Raw genomic sequence first — 23499 nt, 5'->3', positions numbered from 1 at the left:
AATAAGATATTGGGATTAATGATTTTGGAGGTGAAAGTGTTATGGGTAAAGTCATGACCCACGTATTAGCCATAGGACTAGAGGGCTGGAGTGAAAGAGAAGGTCATTGGCGACGAGGAGATTGTGAACTTGAATTCCTATGGTCTTGGATAAGTTATATATGTAAACATTGAAGGCATTCTGGATGGTGGTGGACATAAGGATAGAATGGAAAAGAGTAGAGTAGTTTACTGTGAGGGATCTGAATGTCAAAGTGGGTTGTAAGGAGAACACCAACACCCTCTCCTTCCCATACACAGTATGAAAACAAACAGCTACTCCTTGAGAGGTCTACACAGAGAACTGATACCTTCAGTTAAAGAGGTGGATATTGAGGATATAATGGAATGAAAGGATTGGGAATTGGAGAAAGGGAGAAGACTTAGAGAAAAGACACAAGGAAGTATTTTATGGGATGCTGTGGAGAAGGTGATGTACTTGGAAGATAATTTGAAAAGTTCCAAAACCTTGTACCTCGAACAAGCAAGAGATGAATCAACCCCAAAAAATGTGGTTACCAAAGGATCAGTGATAAACACCAATTATTAATTCATTATTAAAATACAGAATTAGGGACACCTGAGTGGCTCAAAAGTTGAGCATCTGCCTTTGGCTCAGGGCATGATCCCGGGGTCCTGGGATCAAGTGCCACATTGGGCTCCCTGCAGGGAACCTGCTACTCCCTCTACCTATGTCTCTGCCACTCTCTGTGTGTGTGTCTCACATGAATAAATAAAATCTTTAAAATAAAAATAAAATACAGAATTAATTTTTAAGTACTAACTCATTTTACATAAGAGAAAGTTAAAAGATAGTTTTGTTTATAATTTGTTATAATTTGTTTTGTTATAATTTAGAAGAGACATATTAAATATTATTAAAAATTTAATGCCCCACATCAGTTACATTAACCCTCGGGACCTTAACCCTCGGGACCTGCACTAGAGAGATGAGCCCCAAAACATCTAGCTTTGAAACCAGTGGAACTTGTATCCAGGAGAAACATGGGGCTGTAGGAAATGGAGATTCTGCTCTTAAAGAGCTCACACGTGGACTCAATTATCTCAGGACCCAGGCAGGGTAAAAGCTGAAATTTGTAAAGCACCTAGACCATATGAGAAGGACATTGATTTCTAACCATAAGGTAACTGTTGGAGGGATAGAGGCCTGTTGGAATTCTTTCCAGGGACTGAGGCATTGACAGATACCATATTTGCATTCTTTCTCTACCTTCCTAGTGCCGAAACCAGCAGGTGCCAGGTTTGTACTCTCCCTATATAGTAACAGTATCACTAATATAATGCTATATGTTAATTATACTTCAGTTAAAAAAGAAAGAAAGAATACAGACTAGGGGCACCTGGCTGGTCAGTAGAGCATGTGACTCTCATCTTGGGGTCATGAGTTCCAGCCCCACATTTGCACATAAAGTTTACTTAAAAATAAATAAATAATCAATAAACACAGGGACTTTAAAAAAGAATACAGGCCACAACACTGACCCCAAATCTATAAAAGTGTAAAGTAAAAGCAATATAAATAGAAAGGGGTACCTGAGTGGCTCAGTCAGTTTAGCCTCTGACTCTTGGTTTTGGCTCAGGTCATGATGTCAGGGTCCTGCAATTGAGCCCCAGGTCAGGGTGTGCTCAGCCAGGAGTCTGATTGAGGATTTCTCTCCATCTCCCTCTGCTACTCCTCTGTACATGCATGTACTCATGTGCTCTCATGCACACACTCCCTGTATATAATAAATAAATAAATCTTTTTTTAAAAAGTAAATAGTGAAAAATCTTCCTACCACTTCCACTTGAAAATTTAAAGATACTATTCCAAATTATTATTTGTTCTTTTCCTAATAGAAAGTCTTTATTGAAGTATACATAGAAAAGAATATATACAAATCATAAATATATTACTTGATAAATTTTCACATGTATTACTAGACTACAAGTTGAGAAATAGAACCAACAGAAAGGTTGTCATAATCCCACAAAGCCCCTTATGCTGCCATCTAGCCATTACCATCCATTTCTCCTCTCCTCCAGATGTAACTATTTTGATTTGTAACTCTAGAGATTAGTTTTTCCTACTTTGAACTTCATATGAATTGATTCATACACAAAGGAAAGAAAGAACCTCTTTTGCTCAGTACTGTGATTCTAATATTCATCTGTGTTGTTACATATAGTTTAGTTTGTTCATTTTCACTAATGATTATATTACATTGTATGAATATAGCACAATTTATTTATCCATTCTTTTGTAGGTAGACAATTGAGTTGTTTCTTATTTGAGACTTTTAGGGAATACATACCATATGCATTAGTATGTATTACTGTTAGGTACATAATTAAGAGTGGAATTATTGCTTTATAGGATAATGCTTAAGCTCAGCTTTAATAGAACCACGAAAAAGATTTACAAATTGATTGTACCAGTTTACATTCTTCCAGCAATTTATAAGAATTTCTTTTATCTCTACTCTCATCAATACTTATTATTGTCTCTTCCATTTTAGCCATTGTAATATAGTGATATTTCATTTGGTTTAATTTGCACTTCCCTGATGACTATTGAAGCTCTGTATCCTTTCATATTTGTTGGGCATTTGAATATGCTGTACAATGCCTATTCAAATATATTGTCCTTTTTCTGACTGAGTTGATTTACCTGTATCTTATCTGGTTTTGTTTTGTTTTGTTTTGTTTTAAGATTTTTTATATGTTCATTTGAGAGAGAGAGCAAGCACGAGAGGAAGAGCAAAAGCACACGTAGCAGCGAGGGTCAGAGAGAGGGAGAAGCAGACTCACCACTGAGCAGGAAGCTGACTTGGGGCTCGATCCCAGGATCCTGGGATCATGACCTAAGCCAAAGGCAGATTGCTTAACCGACTGAGCCATCCAAGTGCCCTGCTGATTCTTATTTGTAATTTTCATTATTGATTTATGGTGTTATTCTCAATTTCAGAGAAAAGCCTTAAATGATTCATTATAAAATATGATGATTGCTATCAAGGGTTTTTTTTTAATCAGTATCCTTTATCAGATAAAGGAATATTCCTTCTATTCCTAGTTGGTTGAGAGTTTTTATCATTAATTGGTACTGCTTTTGTCAATTTTCTTTTCGGCATGTATGAAAATGACCATATGATTTTTCTTTTTTCTTTTAATCTGGTGAGTTACATGGACTGAATTTCAAATATAAATCTAATCCTGAATTCCTGGAGAAAATCCTATTAGACTATGATGTATTATCCTTTTTATATGTAATTAGATTCAATTTGTTACATTTTGTTTTGGATTTTTGCTTTTATTTTCATAAGAAAGATTGGCAGATAATTTTCCTTTCTTGTAATATCCTTGTCATATTGGTAGCAAGATTATTGGCTACATAACTTTTGAGTGGAAGTAGTCGGTTTTCCCATTGAAATTTTTTAAATGATACCAGGGGATCGATCCTTGGGTGGCTCAGCAGTTTAGCGCCTGCCTTCGGCCCAGGGTGTGATCCTGGAGTCCTGGAATCGAATCCCGCATCGGGCTCCCTGCATGGAGTCTGCCTCTCCCCCTGCCTGTGTCTCTGCCTCTCTCTCTGTGTGTCTCTCGTGAATAAATAAATAAAATATTGAAAGAAAGAAAGAAAGAAAGAGAGAGAGAGAGAGAGAGAGAGAGAGAGAGAAGGAAGGAAGGAAGGAAGGAAGGAAGGAAGGAAGGAAGGAGAGAAAAGAAAAGAAAAGAAAAGAAAAGAAAAGGCCCATTGAATGCCCCTGCCAACCTCTTCTGTCTTTTTGGATTCACCTATTCTGGATTTTTTGCATAAATGGAATGTTATATAATATGTGGCCTATTTCATACACTTAGCATGCTTTTTTTAGGCTCATACATTTTCTCATGTATCAGTACTTTCTTTTTGTGGCCAAATATTTTATTGTCTGGATATACCACCTATTGGTATATACCAATATACCACTGGATATACTGGATATACCACCAACACCTTCCAACCATCTGTTGGAAGACATTTGGGTTCTTTCCACCTTTTTGCTACTGTGAATAATGTTGCTATATACATTCATTTATAAATATTTATTTGAGTACCTTTCTGGTTCTTTGTGTATATACTTAGACAAGGAATTGCTAGACTTTTTTGCCAAACTGTTTTTCACAATGAGTGCACCATTTTACATTCCCTCCAGCAATGTACAAGTGTTTCAGTTTCTCCACATTCTTTCCAACACTTGGCATTTTCACTTTTTTTGTTATCCCCATCCTAGTGATTATATGAAATACAAGAATTTCTTAGAGCTCTTAAACGAGTTCTCATTGAATCACATAGACATTGGGAGAGGTATCCATAGAGTAAAAAACTAATGCAAAAAAATCTTAAGGTAGGTACTCAGAACTGCTAGCATATTTATTTAAATTTTGTTTTAATTTTATTTAAACATTTGATTATGAGTTGGTAGTTTGATTATCACCCTAGAGTATACACATGCTCATACATATCTACATTTCTTTTTTATTATTTCTTTTAGCTACCTAAGAAGGAAAGGAATAATAATAAATGAAACATCTGCAGTTGTGTATGCTCAGTTGCTCACAGGTCGTAAATATCAAATAAATCAAAATGGTGAAGTTCGTCTAGAGAAACAGTGGTCAAAACAAATTCTTCCTTTTGTTTATCAAACTATTGTAAAGGTAAGTCTCCATCAGGTCTCAGTTGTATCTTAATGCACATTACTTCATGCTGAATAAAAAAAAGACTATATCATATTGGTATTTATTTATGAATAGAAAACTAATGTAGCAGTATATATAATGGAGATTATGATTTAATATAATTTGAAAAAACTAGTCTTTTTTATTTATGTATACTTGACATATAACATTATATTGATTTCAGGTGTACAAAATGATTCAATGTATACACTGCCAAATGATCAGCAGTATAAGTCTAGTTACCATCTGCTATCATACAAAATTACACAATTTTTTAAGATTTACTTTTTTAGCTACTTTCAAATATGTAATGCATTATTATTGACTAAAGTCATCATGCTGTACCTTACATCCCTATGCTTTATTTATTTTATAACTCTAAGATTGTACCCATTAAGCCCCTTCACCCATTTCACCCATCTCTCCAAACCCCTTCCTTCTGGCAGCCACCAGCCATTTCTCTGTATCTGTTAGTTGTGTTGTATTTTGTTTTATTTGTTTGCTTTGTTTTTAAAATTCCATATTAACTGGTCATATGGTATTTGTCTTTCTCTGTCTTATTTAACTTACCATAATACCCTCATGGTTTATCCATGTTGCAAATGGCAAGATTTTCATTATTTTTTATGGCTGAGTCGTATTCCTCTCTCTCTCTCTCTCTCTCTCTCTCTCTCTCTCTCTCTCTCTCTCTCTCTGTGTGTGTGTGTGTGTGTGTGTGTGTGTGTGTGTGTAGAGGGAGAGAGAGAGACCACATACATATGGCGGGTGGGGGGTGGGGGGCATGTGCCTGCCAGATTTAGCAGGGCACATGCAATGCTAGCAAAGTAAAGAAAGAGCACAAAAAATGGCACCTTGCTAACACTTCAGTACCCAGAAAAAGTCCCAACAGGCCCTTGTTCCTCTGGCAGACACTTTAAGATTAGCAAATGAATCTTTTTTCCATGGATCTAGATTACTTTCAAACTGCTGCTTTTACCCTAGGTCTCAGGGCCAATGAGTCTGCACACAGCCCTTTAAGAGCAGAATCTCCAGTACCTATATAGCCTTTTGGGTCTCCTGGATGTAAACCCCTTTGGTTTTCAAAGCCAGATACTTTGGGGGTCTGTCTCTCCAGTGCAGTTTCCAAGGGTTGAGGTGCCTGATACGGGACACAAACCCCTTGCTCCTCAGGAAGATCCCTCCTTTGATTGTGTGTCTCCACATCAGGGGTAGAGTTTTTGGCAAGAATATGTCTCTGCCTCTCCTATTTGTATTGATGTATGCCTTTTAATCTTTTGTTGTGGAGTTGTTCAACTAGTTTTCAGGTCTTTTTCAGAGGATACTAATTTGTCCGTAGGTAGCTGAAGATTTGTTGTGTCCATGGGAGGAGAGGATTTCAAGATCTTCCTAGGCTGCCATCTTGAACCACCACAAAAAATGTAGTCTTTAAAAGGATTATTTATGCTCAGACACTCTCTTGGTGTGTGATTAGGGAACTTGTCTTTTTTATTTATTTATTTTTTAAACTTAATCTCTAATTGAAAAAGCCCCGCATTAGCTTAACACTGCAGTTTTAGATACTTACTCTCCAAAACGTGTTTGCCTTAAATAAGTTAGAAAGGAAAGGAAAGGGAGAGAGAGAGAGAAAGAAAAGAAAAGGAAAGAAAAAAAAAGAAAGAAGAAAGAAAGAAAGAAAGAAAGAAAGAAAGAAAAGAAAGAAAGAAAAGCAGGCTTTTGTATTTGTAGTTTTGGGTATGATAAAGGATACAAAAATTTTTTAAATCATGTACTCATCCTATAATTTTGGGAAACAGTATAGTATAGTAATTAAGAGCATAGACTGCCTGAGTTGACTTCTTGCTGTACGACCTTGGGTGAGATTTCACTCCCTTTCTGTTGCCTTAGTTTCCTTGGGTTTTGTAAGGTGAGGCTAAATAATGATCTGTGCTACAGAGGGTTGTCTTGAGGATGAAATGAATTAATAAATGTATGAAGTACCTAGAAGAATGGCATATAAAATCAACACATTTTAGCTACTAGAATTATATAGAAAATCTTTATATTTCACATTGGCAGACAGCATAAGTCATAACCCCATAGGAAGAAAAACTTGATGTGCAATCCATAGAAATTTTGACTATGATAATTACTTTTATATTTCATTCTATATAGGACATCCGAGCTTTTGACTCCCGTTTCTCCAATATCAAAACATTGGACGACTTGTTTCCTCTTAAAAGTATGGTCTTTATGCTGGGAACCCCCTATTATGGCTGCACTGGAGAAGTTAGTTCCTGTTATTATTACTAATTAAATTTCTTTAGTTTTAAATTAATAGGGTTATTACCTCAGTTATTACCTGAGTTATACCTCATTTAGGTATAAAATAAAATGTAATACTGAAGGGGAAAAAATGTATTTGTCTAACTTAAGAACACAGTATTTGGTATGTCTTTTGTGTTGAGCAGGTTGGGGTCAGGAGGCGGGGGGAAGAATTCAAATCATAATCGTTTATTTAGCAGGTTTATTTATTGTGATAGTATGGATGAAGCAATTCTGAAATCATTTTAGTTGTATTATTCAGTTAATGAACTTATAAATGTTGATGTTTGAGAAACTCCAGTTCTCACATGGAAAAAGATACATGTAAATATGAAATGGAAGAATGCAAGAAAGAATCTGGGGACAGATTAGAATTGGAGGTATTAATATGAACTCATGATTTTTAAAATACATACATGTTTGTATGTGTATGAATGCATATATGCCTGTACATACACACTTTCTAGCTCTATTTGCTCAAAAGGATAAGAAGCAAAAACACTCTGGTAACAATGAATACATATAATCTCCAGGTTTTGACCTCTAATAGCATACTCCACTGAAAGCTTCTCAGAAATGGCCCATTACAGGGCTGGGACAGGGTAGGTACAAGATAACCATTTGTTATGCCATAAAGTAAGGAAGTGCTCAAAAAAGTGATGGGAGCATATCCCATAAATGCAGGAGCCAGATTAAAGGGGCTCCTACCAAACTGGCCAAATCTGGGACAGTTTGAGTGCTAAAATAATAAAGTACAGTAATGAATTATAAACCATTGAGGGGAAATAGGAATTAATGATTCCACAGTGATAATAAATAAGTAAATAGGGAATGGAAGGGCTCTTGCTTATACTATCGTGTCAAAGGTAAATGGAGAGAGTGCTAGAGTTGGAAAACCACCTTTTTATAAACATTATGATAAAGATTGAATAGGGCAACAATCATCGTTGGAAATTAAATCTAGGGGGAATTTTTTATCTGAATAGGATATTTTCATGGTCTTATAATGTATCTTCCCACAGACTGTTAATTAGGTGTAAGAGGAAAAAAAACCATAATTTGACAGTAAAGAAATTGAGCATTATCTTTGATATAATCAAAGTTTTAATATCACAGTGAGGGACAGGTGAACATCATGTACCTCCATATGTGATACCCTAATAAGGACACATCATCCATGCACTATTCTGGCTGAGAATATATGAGCTTACTCTAATCACAAGGAAGCATCAGACAAATCCAAAAAGAGGAACTTTTGTTTTTAGACGCAAGATAGAGGGGGTAGAATGACCGGTATTCTTCAAAATATCAATGTTATAAAAGACAAAGAAACACTTTGGATATAGTTTAGATTTAGGGAGGTAGAGAGAGATGACAACTAAATGCAATATCTGATCCTAGCTTAGATTCTGTAGTAGAAAGAGAAAAGAGTTTTCTTTATTAAAAGGAACATTTTTTTTAAGATTTTATTTATTCACCAGAGACACAGAGAGCAGAGACACAGAAAGAGGGAGAAGCAGGCCCCCTTTGGGGAGCCTGATATGATACTGTATCCCAGGATCATGACCTGAGCCGAAAGCAGAGCTCAACCACTGAGCCACCAGGTTCCCCAAAAGGAACATTTTTAGATCAACTGTGACAAAATTGGGATATGAACAGTAGATTAGTATTGTTATCGATGTAAATAAATGTACTTACTACTGTACTACGGTTATATAGTAAAATATCCTCCTTCTTAGGAAATATACACCAAAATACTAAAGGATAAGGGACACGATATACGTAATATACCCTCAGAAAGTTCAGAAAAATAATTGTTTTTTTTTTTTTCAGAAAAATAATTGTATGTAAATACACAGTGCACAAATATGTTAAAGCAGATGGAGTAAAATGTGAACATTTACGTAAATGTTTTACAAATGATCTTTGACCTATTTTTATTTTTGCAATTTTTTGGTAGGTTAAAGTGATTTGCAAATAAAAAGTTAATTTAGAAAAAAAAAAGACTGGCTAACAGCAATTGAAGCAAGTACAATGATTCAAATTTACAATATAGTCACATTCATTTACAAATTCTAAGAAAATCTCCAGTATCCAGCTTTACTGAAATACACACTGTCAGAAATGTCAGAAATAAACACTGTTCAAATAAGTAGAAAAGTAAATAAAATAAAGTGACAGAGACTAAAACATACTTTTGATTTTTTTTTTTTCCTTCCAAGGTTCAGGATTCAGGGGATGTGATTACAGAAGGTAGGATTCGTGTGATTTTCAGCATTCCATGTGAACCCAATCTTGATGCTTTAATACAGAACCAGCATGTGAGTACTATAGTCCATATTGTTTAATTTAGAATTGATGAACTTTAAAAGTGTTAGAAAAATATTTTTACCACCTCCTTTGAATATACTGTAAATATTTTATTTAATGCTCAGTGTGAGGAATCTGTGCTCAAACTTCATGCAAATCTTCGGGGCGGGGGAAATCACTGAAATCCCATTATTAATCTGTAACAGTTTTTATGGGTTATCATGTTCAAGCTTAAGAAGGGGCATGTTTTTTAGCATGCCCTCTAGGAATACTTAGATTTTTTAAAATAAACTTTTCATAATCAAAGCCTACATTTTAAGTTATAAGTGACAAATGGCATTCTTGCAATGGTTATGTTTCTACTCAGCTAAAGATGAGTAGTCCCTAGAAGAAATTGGGAAACTGCATTTAGATTCATAGCATCCTTTTTTAGGACCTTCTTCTCCAAAGATGTTCACTCCTTTTATTTTTCCCTTTACAATAGGAGGAGGATTCTGATATCTGTCATATATTCTTCTTGATTGATTAGACAATTAATTTGACTGGAACTAATCCTCAATCAACCAGCTATTGCTTCTTACACTTTTATTTTCTCTAATAGTAAATTATAAAGCTTTAGATCCTGTAAAAAAGGAATTCAAGGCTTTGAACATTAGCATATACTTGAGGAAACTAAGGAAGGCAGACAAGTCCCTAAAGTCCTACCATCAGGTCTCTTTTGGAGAAAGAATTCAGAAAGCACAGTTAGGAAACCAGAGAGTCCCCATTTGATAAAAATGCTGGAGCTCTTGGTTCTGAGAGTTAGTGGAGGTAGAGGAACTTATTTATGTTTCTTCATCTCTAGCTTTTTCTAAATCTGAATGAACATGCCCACCTCTAGCGTGCAGTGTTGCTAGGCATGTCTTCTCCACTGTGCTCTCTTTCCATTTACATATCTTCCTCAACTTTTACTCAAGCCTTCTTTCTCTACCCCAATGTTCTCTGCTTTTTACTGTACATTTTCTAGAATATTTGTGATGATCCTCATCAATTTTAATTATACCATAACTGATTATTTCTCAAATACTATTAGTATTTTGGATGGGACAACTATGTGTAAAATGGGACTGTCCTATATATGACAGCTCAGCTAGCATCTTTGTCCCTGGACACTAAGTGCTTGTAGCGCATGCCAATAATTGGATGTGCCCCTATACATTTCCAGGTGCTTATTAGAAAAAAAAGTGATACTCCTGTGATAGAGAACTACTACCTTAATTCTTCTATATCTATTCTAGAAAGTATACTTGATTTGTCTGTATTATTTCTAAACCTAATAATGCTCTTGATGGAACAACTGTATTACATTCTTTACTAGCATATTAACATTTTAATAATAAATTTATATATTCCATGCAACTAAAAAAATTTATCCTTTTGGGGGTTATTTGTAGACATATAAGATATGCATATAATTCATAAAGTGTGTATTTATATACATTCATATGAATATAGTATATGAAAACCACATAAAATATGTGTTATTATTATGTACATTATGTTAGGATTATACGGTAGCTTACACTAGCTGCTACTGGATTTGTAATTTGCTTCCTGGTTAAAAATTGTATGGTCTGATACTTTATTTTTTAATCTTCATAGTTTCTTTCCTTAAGTACACAAATTAAGGTCACATTTCATTGACTGTATTGAGTATAAACTTACACATATTTCTTATTTTCATATGATAATAAATATTAAGGGAAATGAGTTTATATTTATATATGAAGAACATTTTAATTTTGTTCAGTAGCAACTGTTTTGATGACATATTCATGTTTTAGTTCAATATAATAATCATCAAGGCCTCATTATGTCCCAAGTACTTTACTAGTCCCTACTTTGAATATGAAAATTAATGTTTAAAAAATAGTTCTTGCCTGCAGAGTTTGCCATTTAGACTTACAGTAGACTTTATTTCTTGAGACAGTTTCACAAATTGTATATTTCCTCCCCCTTTCATCCATCCTTGGGAATTCTGTCCTTTAAGGAGAGAGAGGAGCAGAAAAATTCTGCCTACAGATCCTTTCAAAAAAAAAAAGGGAAATGGATCACTTACTTTTGAGAATCCTTATATTGCCACATTCCAATGGTTAGTGATGTCTTGATTATCTCCAGATTTTAAAGGTAAAGAAATAACATTTGATGCTTTGTGTTTCCATAATTGACCTTTTTGTTTTTATATTTAAAGAAATATTCTATAAAGTACAACCCAGGATATGTGTTGGCCAGTCGCCTTGGAGTGAGTGGATACCTTGTTTCAAGGTTTACAGGAAGTATTTTTATTGGAAGAGGATCTAGGAGAAAGTAAGTTTATGTTAGAGAAATTTACTTAAAGTGGCAGAAAAAATTAAATGATAAACTGGTTAATATTTTAGTATTTATTTTCTTTTATTAATTGCTCTGAATTTTCTTTAAAAATTATGCATAAATTCCTCTGATGGTGATCTTTCATCTAAATGGCACATGTTTTAGGTGTTTGGAAAGACAGTTCTTATTTTTAGCAGCTAACAAATTGAACCTTGAAAAAAGGTATCAGAAAGTGTGTGTGAATCTCAATAATATATTTCCCTGCATTTTCTTATTTATTCTCTTCTCTAGTTACATAATCTATTTATATGATTTATTAGTTTGGGTTTTGAAGCCTTTCCTCTAGTTTCTCAATTATTGCTAGTTTGGAAATAACTATATGAAAACTGTAGAAAAACAATCAAAATTAAGTTTTTCTAAGATTGAAAGCAAACTTTGTATTCTTTGAACAAAATTTTAAAACGTGTGTGTGTGTGTGTGTGTGTGTGTGTGTGTGTGTGTGGTTTAAATTCAGCCCTCATGGAGACCATAAAGCAAATGTGGGTTTGAATCTCAAATTCAACAAAAAAAATGAGGAGGTACCTGGATATACTAAGAAAGTTGGAAGTGAGTGGATGTATTCATCTGCAGCAGAGCAGCTTCTTGCAGAGTACTTAGAGAGGTAAGTGCCTAACAGGATCCTACTAAGTATTCAAAAATTTGGGAATGTAGTAAATGTTTTGCTTTGCTGATACCAATTTTAGACAAAAAAATGTTTCCTTTGGTAAAATGTGACATGTATTACATATAAACTTAATTTTGTATCATAGAGCATCATAGCTATTAGCTAAAAGAAAATAGAAAAATATTATATATTATTTAAATGAAAAAAGATGCTAAAAATTGGCCTCCTTTTATCTTTTTACATTAAAAAATTTTTTTCTAATATTTTTTTTTTAAGTAATCTGTATACTGAACTTGCATCTCAAACCTACTACTCTGAGATCAAGAGTTGCACTCTCCACCAAGTCAGCCAGGAGTCCCTTGTCTTCCTTTTAATTAAAATTTTCCTTAACTTACTATCATAAATTATTCACTACTTTGCAAGTCTGTGTTAGTAGAAAGAGAATTGATATGGATAAACAAAACAAGTCTCCACATGGTGGATTTTCTGAGTCTTAAAACTCCAGCCAGATGATAGATTACTACCTTAAAATTATTGAATTTTATGCTAAAATGGTGTAAGAAATCAATAAATCTTAGCTCCTCATGATAAAAATGAGAAAACTGTATACTGAGGTTAACTGAGTTACTCAGTGACAAAGATTTATAGGAAAAACCTTTAGTTGTGATTCACAACTGAATGTTCTTTCCTTTGTTCTACTGGTTTCTAACCTTGTTTTTGAGGATCCTCTTAGTTTACTAGGGCTGCCATAACAAAGTACCATGAGCTGGATGGCTTAAAACCACAGAAATGTAATGCTTCACAATTCTGGAGACCAGAAGTCCAAAATCAAGGTGTTTGGTAGGGCTATGCATCCTCTGAAGATGGTAGAAAAGGAACCATTTCATTCCTCTTTGCTAGCTTCTTGTAGCCTCACACATTTGTTCTTAACTTGTAGATGCATTGCCTCCAGTCCTCCATCTTTGCATGTGTTCTCCCTGTACATCTTCATATCATCTTTCCTCTGTTAATGTCTGTCTCTGTGTCCAAATTTCCCCTTTTCATAAACACACAGTCATGTTAGATTAGAACCCTCCCTGGAGGCCTCATTTTTATTTTATAACCTCAATAAAACTGTATTTTCAAATAAAGTCACATTCTGAAGGTAATAGGAGTGAGACTTCAATCTATCTTTTTGGGGGAAGGAATGTATTCAATACATATTACCATCTGAAAATTTATTTCTTCTGTTCACTTCCATATTTCTTTAAGATACTGTATTTACCTTTTCATGATTTTCAACTTGACATATCCATTGATTTCCAACCATGAAAGATGAAGCTTTAGCTCTCTTTAGTTACTTCCCCATTCTATTCCTTACCTCCCTGCACACACACGTGTGTATGTATGTGTGTATGTATGTATATATATACATATATATTTCCCCTTTCATTATAGTTGTATTAAATCTGTATTTAAGGTTTACTTGATTGAGATAATATAAATGGTCAAAGGTGGACCTTGTAGAGTATTATGGTTGCATTTCCTTTCTTGTACACATTTTTTCCCCATCTGGTTTAATCATTTGTTATTGTCTATATTTATGTAACTAATTCAACCCTAAACTCTTTGTCATAACTGGAAGAATTATTATGGTCAGGCAGGTCAAGAAATTTTTCAGTTCCATTTTCTTCTTGTAGACTTTCTCCTGAAACCATCTGTCTTCCTGCTTCAGTGTAAACTAATTGTTTTCTAGGGCTATCATACAGTACTGCTCTCATTCTAGCCTTTTTCTATACTGTCATCTTAGGAATTCCCTACACCGTTCTCCTTTGTAGGGTTCCCTTATTTCCTGGCTTTCATACCTTACTTTTTCGGGTTTATGTCTCCAGTTTGATGGAGCATTTACTTCAGTAGCTTCCTAAGAAAGCTTATGAGTCTGGAGATGTCTTTATTCTTCCCTGATCAGACTTGATACCTGGCCTGGGTATAGAATCCTAGATTGGAAATTATTTTCCCTCAGAATTTGAAAAGTACTGCTCTATTCTCTTTTTGTTACCTGTGCTGGTGAGAAATCTGGTGCCATTTTGATTCTGAATCTTTGTGTATGATCTATTTTCATTTTCTGAAATCTTTTTAGAATCTTCCCTTTACCAGTGCAGTTTTAATAATGTGATAATGTGTGCCTTTGTCTGGATATTCTTTCTTTCCTTTGGCTGTTTAGTTCTTTCACACTTAAAACTGATGCCCTTCCGTTCTGAGAAAATTTCTTGTATTAATTCTTTGATAATTTCATCCTCTTCTTTTTTTTCTGTTCTTTCTAGGGCTTATGTTAGATGATAGACCTCTGGATTAATCCTCTTAATTTTCGTATCTCTTCTCACCCATTTTCTATATTGTTATACTTCTGTTCTACTCTCTGGGAGATTTCTTCAACTTTATCTTATATCATTTTTATTTTTATTTGATTTAATCATTTTTAATTTCTAAAAATGTATCCTTATTCTCCAGCATTCCTTTTTTTATAGTATCTTGTTCTTATAATGAATAAAATATCTTTTTCTTTGAAGATGGTAGTTCTCATTTTCTTCTATTCTCCATATTTGCTCTTTTCTCCAAAATGCACTTTTTTTCTGTTTTGATTCCACCTTTCATATTCAAGATTTTTTTTTTTACTTGTCTGGTGGTTCTTGGATGTCTACTCATATTTAAGAGTGAGGCATTAAAAAGCTGATTGGAAATTTAGTGTGTTTCAGTGGAGTTTGTCAGGTGGGACTTTGCTATTTCTGCAGAGGACCTCCAAATGTTACTATCCATGTATGTATGTTTTCTCTCAGGCTGGCTAGTTTCCCTAGAGAGATATCCTCCAGCCTTTTTTTTTTGGAGGACAGATGTGAGAAACAAAACTGACATAAGTGTTTTGGAAATTAACCAGAGAAAAGGGATTTTATTATGTAGTGGATACTATGAAATGCCCTCCAAGCCTCCCTATAAGACTAGAGGTCTTACTTCTTTGGCTGCTAGGATGCTATTGTCTGACAGCCCTCAGCTGTGTGCTCTCTTCATAAATTACCTTGCAGAAGAGAAGTGCCCCACCTAAAGTTTTGTCCCCTTTTCCACAATAGCCACAGATCCAACACCTGATCTACAACGAGGTGTAAAAGACCCAACTAACCTGATTGACCTAGTTCAGGATACATCTGAAGGGCCACCTTAGTTTGAAATCTCTGTAGGACTGACCAAGGAGTTTAATAACAGTGGATCACAGCCCAGCTTCTCCCTACTCAGTGCTGCTTCCTTTCTTTTTTCCTTCCCCTCTATATGTGTTAATTCCACAAGAGCTCTCTGATAAACTTTCTTGTTTACTTTCATCTCAAGAGTGTGCTTGCTAAAGAAGTTACACTTCCTAGTCTGCTTCCTAGCAACACATCGTAGTTACACTTTCATTAGTTCCCTGTCATCTCCTCACATCCTACCCGCCCATCTTCCATGCCTTGTGTACCTAAAGGTAGAGCATCCCCTGTTCAACCTCTCCAAAAGATAAACTACAGACAGTTCTTATGCTGGGTGAAGGTGAGTAATCATGTGATTATCCAACTGCTTATTATACAAAATTTTCAACTAAAAGCCTAGTAAACTTCACCCTGCCCATACTACAGCATTAAAATGTACTTGGAGCCCATAATTTCTAAGCTTTTGCAGACTTGCACATTTTAAATAATCTTGTTTGTTGTTGACTTCCCACCCTGGTTGCTTAGGGTGCAGCTTTTTCCCATCTTTCAAATCAATTAATACTTACCCATCCAGTTTCCAGTTCCTAAAATTTTCTTAACAACTCATATATGCTATCAGACTCACCACTTCTCTTTTCCTGCCTTTCTGGATCTCTGGCCTATTTTATACTTTACTCTTTTTTTTTTTTTTTTTTTTTGTAGGTTAGGAAGTGAGCAAAAATTAAGCTCATATGTTCAATCTGCTATGTGTATTTAAAGGTCCTGCACTATTCAGGAAGCAATGGAGTTTTGAGGACTATGAGAAGAAACTTTTAGTTTATTTTATTTTTCTTTATTGTGGGATGATCCAGCTTTGTTGTGAAAATTAGAAAATGAACCTGTAGATATTATTTTTGTCCATTTATCACCTATCATTATGATCTAAAAGTGATTAGAGCCAGTAAATGAAGTTTATAAATAAAGCTTATTATAGTTTATGAATTGAATCATTTCTCCCTCAGCTGCTGGGAGTTTTTTGAGGGCCTATGAATACTTTCAAATCATTTAGTCTCTATTCTTTATTAATACTCTGTGTATAACAGTCAGTCCTCAGTATATTTTATATGTCCCTTTAGGATCCAAAATTATTTGATAACAAGTTTATGTGAAGTTAGCCATACATATTTTCTAAGCAATATTTTTGTTTGTTTGGCTAGAGCTCCAGAACTATTTAGTTATATAGCCAAAAACAGCCAGGAGGATGTATTCTATGAAGATGACATTTGGCCTGGAGAAAATGAGAATGGGTAAGCCAAATTTGTAGTATTTATTGGCTCATAGTTCAACTTAGTAGTTCTAGTGAAAGCTACAGTAGTTAATCAAGAATTTGTATTACTTTTGTGGGGAGGGTTTTATATATACACACACACACACACACACACACTTGTTGCTTTAAGATCTTCATATATCAGTAAAGTACTTTTAAACTAATTTACTGGGTTTTTTTAATTACTGAGAAATAATAGGTCCATGTTGATACTAGATTTATAACTATTTCCAATTAAGTTTAGTGATTATTAATTATTTGCTGTCGTTTATAATTCATAACCCTTAGAAAATTTATATTAGGCATTTTGTATAAACCCTCAGTAAGTTTTAATCATTGTGAAAAAATTATTGTTTTTAAATGTAGTGCTGAGAAAGTTCAAGAAATTATTACTTGGCTAAAGGGACATCCTGTCAGTACTTTGTCTCGTTCTTCTTGTGATTTACAAATTCTGGATGCAGCTATTGTTGAGAAAATTGAGGAAGAAGTCGAAAAGTGCAAGGTACTAATTTTCAATAACCAAGATGATTGATGAGATTTGAAGTTAAATTGTATATCATTCTACAGATAATTTATTTGTGTTTGCATCAAGTAAAACGTGAACTCAGTGTTTCTAATTTATGTCAGGTAATCCTATAAAAAATGTTCCAGCCATTTCCAGTGGTCATTAATAAGTTTATCTGAATAAATAGAAATGTACTTTAATGTATAAAAGCTATTAACATTTAAATTTTATGTCCTAATGGTGTTTCTAATTTTAGGAATTAATACTATGTAATTCTAGCCAAAATATAAAGTTTATGATTAAGAAATAAGGTCGATCCCCTATTCCTTCCTATTCTTTTTTTAAAGACATAGTTCTTTTTATAAAACATAAACACTGTTTAATTCAGTTTTACAGAATCACTTGTAAAATGTACTTTTCCATCCACAAACACATTCAGTATTTTTGAAATCCCGCTTAATCTCCTATTTTTTTGTGTCTTGATTTTTTTTTAATATTTTTTAATTTTTATTTATTTATGATAGTCACAGAGAGAGAGAGAGGCAGAGACACAGGCAGAGGGAGAAACAGGCTCCATGTACCGGGAGCCCGATGTGGGATTCGATCCCGGGTCTCCAGGATCGTGCCCCGGGCCAAAGGCAGGCGCCAACCGCTGCGCCACCCAGGGATCCCTTGTGTCTTGATTTTTAAAAGCAATCATCTTTTGTGTTGTCTTAACTATTTTATTTTGATCTTCTATCTTGATATAATAGAAAATGAATTATATTCCTTTTTTAAAATTTTTTATTTTATTTTCCACACGTTGGCCTTTTTTATTAAAATGATGTTGCTTTGCTAACACAGCAGTCTAATAGCAGACTAAGTTAAGAAACGGGCTCTGAAAAAAAAAAAAAGAAACGGGCTCTGAAGTCATTTTCCCCCATTTCTCTTTCAATACTTAGAACCTTAGGCAGGATACTTAAGATACTTTCCATACCCCTATGTCTTCATTGGTAAAATGAGAATAAAATAGTACCTACTTCATAGGGTCATCAAAAGGATTAACTAAGTTAATACATGTAAACTCCTTCTAGTAATGCCTATTTTTAAGCCCTAATGATGCTTGGCTATTATTACTTGAATTCTTTTATCACATATTCAAGAGCTATGAAGGCAGTCTGGAAAATTACTACTAGATGACTCTTTTTCTCTTTAGGAAAAACTATAAGGCTTAGAGCCAAGAGTCTGATTTTTTTTTGAAAGATCATTGATACTCAGATGAGGAGAGAAAACTACATTTCGGGATCCCTGGGTGGTTCAACGGTTTAGCACCTGCCTTCGGCCCAGGGCGTGATCCTGGGGTCCCGGAAGTGGATCCCACATCGGGCTCCTCGCATGGAGCCTGCTTCTCTCTCTCTCTGTCTCATGAATAAATAAAATCTTAAAAAAAAAAAAAAGAAAGAAAGAAACCTGCATTTCATTTTTTTTAACCTTCATTTCTTTTTGTCTTTCAACCTAGAATAAAATCTATTTGTACAGCATTGTTTTTGAAATGAGTTTTCCACTTAATAAAGGTTTATTACTCTAAGGCCCCAAATCTTACTTTGATGCTTGAGATTCTCCATTTCTAACAAGCTCCCACATGATTGTGAATAGTCAGACCCCAGAACTTTTCATTTAGTAGCTGTGGATTGGAGCCTGTTTTGAAAATTCATCAGTTTATTAATTTCCCTAATGAATCAGGTTTGACTGCCATGTCCTGTAATCAATGCTATAATGTAGTAATACCTAGAGACATATTAAAGCATATGGGTTATTTTTTCATATGCAATACTCCAGGCAGAGGTTTGGGGTCTGTTTTTTATAATTGTTTTATGTTTATTTTTTTCTCCTTCCTGCTGTTTTCAGGGGGTACCAGTTGTACCGTATTAGTCCCAGTCTGCTGTGGGCTGGAAGCATGGACATCCTGTCAGTACTGCCTTCACTATTCATTCTATTTACAATTGCAATCTCTCACCATACTGTGGTCCCCCTTACCCGCTTTATTTTTCTCTATGCTTTTTACCATCAAACATACTATATATTTTCCTTATTTTGTTTCTTGTATGTCTCCCTGAATAAAGGAACAGATCACTATTTTATCCTCAGCACCTAGATCAGTACAAGGCACATAAATGGCACTCAGTAAGGATTTGTTGAAAGAATAAATGAAATGTCTTCATAATAAAAGATAATAGGGTCTGTTTAAAGTCTTGAGCATTTTACAATATATAATATATGAATTCTATAGTATGTGGTCTCTGTAGCTTAGAGCTGTTTAATGCCCTTTTATACTTATTTCCGTAAGGTATGTTCTAAAGATAGGTGGCTGCCAAATAAGTAAACTGTTGCCATTTTTCTTAGTTGATAAAAATTCACTTAAAAATATTTAATGAGAATAGTAGTTATGGATAGCAAGGGATATAAACTATTCTCATGTTTTTACTAGGTAGAGCAGGTATTGTTATTTCTATTTTACAGTAGAAGGAGCCTGATGTTTAAGTTGAGTGTGAGTTCACAAAATTAACAAGAAGTAAACTTGGGACACAACTCTTCTTCCTGCATTTGTTAGATGATCAAAAAATTCAGGCATCAAAGCCAATTTCACAATAGATTCCAAAATCCAGGGCTTTGTTAAATCAGTGCCACCTTAATTTTTATAAGTTGCTAATAGACCAACTGATCTATTGTCATAGATCAGTACTTTATATTTTTTTCCTTTAATATAAATCTTCATTGACTATAACATAAAATTCTTTTTAGAGTAAAAAAGCATTTGAACAAATAGCATTAACATAAATTTCAAACAGATCAATGTAATCTTTTGTTAGTAGTAAGGTTACTTTGGGGAAAGTAGTAACTGGGAGGGAATACAGGAGTTCTTATGTTGTGCTTAGTAATGTTCTCTTTCCTGAACTTGGTATGGTTATACATAGATAAGCTCACACTATAAAAATTAATTGGGTATATACATACAATTTTGTATTTTTCTATGCCTTATATACTTGAACAAAAAACTTACCTTTAAAAACATTTTAAAGGGTACCTGGGTGGCTTAGTCAGTTAAGCATCTGCCTTCAGCTCAGGTCATGATCTTGGGGTCCTGGGATTGAGCCTCATGTTGGGCTGTCTATTCAGCAGAGAGTCCTCTCTCTCTCTCTGCCTCTCCTCTCTGCTATGCTCTCTCTCTCTCCCTTAAATAAACAAAACCTTTAAAAAAATTAAGATTTTAAATTTATTAATGAAAAAATATTTTTTTAAAGATTTATTCATAAGAGACACAGAAAGAGAGAGAGGCAGAGATATAGGCAGAGAGAAAAGCAGGCTCCCCACAAGGATCCCGATGTGGGACTCAATCCCAGATCCCTGGATCATGCCCTGAGCCGAAGGCAGATGCCCAATCGCTGAGCCACCCAGGCATCCCCCCAAAAAATGATTTTTAATTTATTTATTCATGAGAGACACAGAAAGAGAGGCAGAGACATAGGCAGAGGGAGAAGCAGGCTCTCCACAGGGAGCCTGATGCGGGACTTGTTCCCAGGACCCTGGGATCACGACCTGAGCCAAAGGCAGATGCTCAACCCCTGAGCCACCCAAGTTCCCCCCCCAAAAAAAATTTTAAAGTAAGAATTTATTATTCCGGGCAGCCCAGGTGAATCAGCAGTTTAGCGCCACCTTCAGCCCAGGGCCTGCCTGATCATGGAGACCAGGGATAGAGTCCCACATTGGGCTCCCTGCCTGGAGCCTGCCTCTCCCTCTGCCTCTCTCTCTCTCTCTCTCTTTCTCTCTCTCTCTCTCTCTCATGAATAAATAAGTAAAATTTAAAAAAAAAGAATTTATTATTCCTCCCTGCTACATCTGAAGAACTTCAAATATTCTTTAAATTACTCATTTCATTTGGTTTTTAAAAATGAATAAGAATGATGGCCAACTGAATAATAGTAATTTTATGTTTTAATGTAAATCCAAATAATAATTTTATAATTTAATGTTTTTAAATATTTAAAATTTTTTCTTTCTTCAGCAAAGAAAGAATAATAAGAAGGTACGAGTAACAGTGAAGCCCCATTTGCTGTACAGAGTAAGTTTCCTATCAAAGAATTAAAAGTTGTTGTTTTTACTTTAAAAGTATAGAAGGAACAAAATGTTTTTGTTAGAGAGAGTAATAGAAAAATTATTTCAAATTAGAGTTAATAATAATTAAAGCTTTCTTCTCTTCAGCCTTTAGAACAGCAACATGGAGTCATTCCTGATCGAGATGCAGAATTTCGTCTCTTTGACCGTGTGGTAAATGTGAGGGAGAACTTTTCAGTTCCAGTTGGCCTTCGGGGCACCATCATAGGAATTAAAGGGGGTAATATCTCAGTACTTGGCATGTCTTCAACTGCATCTGTAATTATAATGTAAAACACAAATTTCTGTGTCTTAAATCTTAAGCAGAGAGCAACAGTGTACATATAGTTAACACTACTGTACTATACACTTAAAATGATAAAGGTGGTAAATTTTTTGTCACTTGTTTTTTATTAAAAAAAAGAAAAGAAAAGGATGAGAGAATGGAGGAAAAAGGAAAGAAGCAACTAAGGATCTAAATGTGCCTCAAAGGAATGAGCATGAGCAGCTTTACAGTATAGATTACAAAAAAAGTCAGTCCAGCATGAAGCAGCAAATCAGGTGCCAAGGGGTCAAGGTGTTGGCAGTCCTGTTCTCTCATGTCTCAAGCACTCAACCTTGGTCTGATTGTCTGGACTAGGAATGGTAAGGGCCAGATGGGTATAGTGAAACAACCCTCCTAATGCTGTCTGCTCAACCCCCTGCATCAGCTGCTCAAATACTGAGCTTATTGGATTCTATTTCTAGTTAAGTTGTCTTAACAAGGCCTTAGGACTCTGATAACATAGAAGTTTCCTTTCTTCTGATAGTTCCTATCAGTAATAGTGACTGCTTGGACTCTTGTCTTGAGAAGGATTTTAAAGCTGTACATCTATGTTGAGTGGGAAAGAGCTCTGTCATTGATTAACCATGGACGGGGAAATAAAAAGGGGAATTTTTCATTACTGCCCTCAGCTGAGACCTCATTTCCACAGTCAATTTTGCTAGAGGGAGAAAACAATCCTCTTACCTTTTGTAATAATAATCTTTTGAGGAAGTGCCCCTCCCTCAGGGAATAGGAACCTAGGTGAGCTTTAAACCTTCAGAGGAGAAACTGCCTCTCGCTGAGCCTTACTCTTTTGAGTTTAGATTTCTGGTAAAAGTATCAGATTGAAAGGTACAGCTGGGGCCGCCTGGGTGGCTCAGTCAGTTGAGCATCTGCCTTCAGCTCAGGTCATAAACTCAGGGTCCTGGGATCAAGTCCTGCCTTGGGCTCCTGTTCAACAAGGAGCTTGCTTCTCCCTCTCCTTCTGCCTGCCACTCTGTCTACTTGTGTGCTCGCTCTCTCTCTCTCTCTTTCTCTCTCTCTCTCTCTGTGTGTCAAATAAACAAAATCTTAAAAAAAAAAAAAAAAGAAGGAAGGAAGGGAGGGAGGGAGGGTGGGAGGGTACAGCTGGATGTTAGGGAATGGATGAGCTCTGCAGGCCTGGTTTCAGCTGGGCAGTGAAAGACTAGGGATAGGGGACAGAAGATATTCCTCCACTCGTAACCCAGGCTAGGATATTATCAAATATTGTGCTAGGGTTCTTCAGAGAAGCAGAATCAATAAAGTGGAAAAGAGGTGGGGGAAAGGTGGAGAGAAATTGGGGCAGGGGCCGGTAAGCAATGAAGAGAGGGAAGGGAGGAAGAGAAGGAGGAAAGGAAGGGAGTAGGGTCGGTCAATTCTGAAGTAATGCGATAGACTGTATTATTAATTTGGGCTTAGAATTAAAATATAGCTAATTATGTCACTTTACCTTGCTGTTTTGGATTAACTTAATTTTGCGAGATATATATCATCAGCCTTTCTGCCAAATTTTGTTCTTCTTTATTCCTGTTTATTGCACTGTCTTTCTCATGTGTCTCATATCTCAGTTATGATATCCCTAATCTACCAAGTCATCTCAGTCAGAACCTTGGAGTTATCTTTGGCATCTCCATCCTTTTTA

At 35.1% G+C, this 23499-nt stretch overlaps 1 protein-coding gene across 5 annotated transcripts in view; it reads left to right on the top strand.

The window, feature by feature from the left end:
- Positions 1–23499, top strand: part of XRN1 (5'-3' exoribonuclease 1) — a 110190-nt gene that overhangs the window by 57210 nt on the left and 29481 nt on the right. For 4 of the 5 annotated variants that reach the window (XM_055321150.1, XM_055321148.1, XM_055321147.1 and 1 more), the window contains exons 21-29: positions 4571–4733; positions 6906–7019; positions 9278–9376; positions 11596–11711; positions 12229–12375; positions 16787–16876; positions 17263–17398; positions 21444–21500; positions 21641–21773. In XM_055321150.1, the coding sequence (XP_055177125.1) occupies positions 4571–4733; positions 6906–7019; positions 9278–9376; positions 11596–11711; positions 12229–12375; positions 16787–16876; positions 17263–17398; positions 21444–21500; positions 21641–21773 (1055 nt within the window). Of the gene's footprint in view, positions 1–4570; positions 4734–6905; positions 7020–9277; positions 9377–11394; positions 11532–11595; positions 11712–12228; positions 12376–16786; positions 16877–17262; positions 17399–21443; positions 21501–21640; positions 21774–23499 lie in introns of those variants that run through there. The other variant, XR_008663914.1, reaches the window with a different exon arrangement.

This window comes from Nyctereutes procyonoides, unplaced genomic scaffold, assembly GCF_905146905.1.
Source record: "Nyctereutes procyonoides isolate TBG_1078 unplaced genomic scaffold, NYPRO_anot_genome, whole genome shotgun sequence".
Classification (NCBI taxonomy): domain Eukaryota; kingdom Metazoa; phylum Chordata; class Mammalia; order Carnivora; family Canidae; genus Nyctereutes; species Nyctereutes procyonoides.
This window is presented reverse-complemented; position numbering and strand designations above follow the sequence as displayed.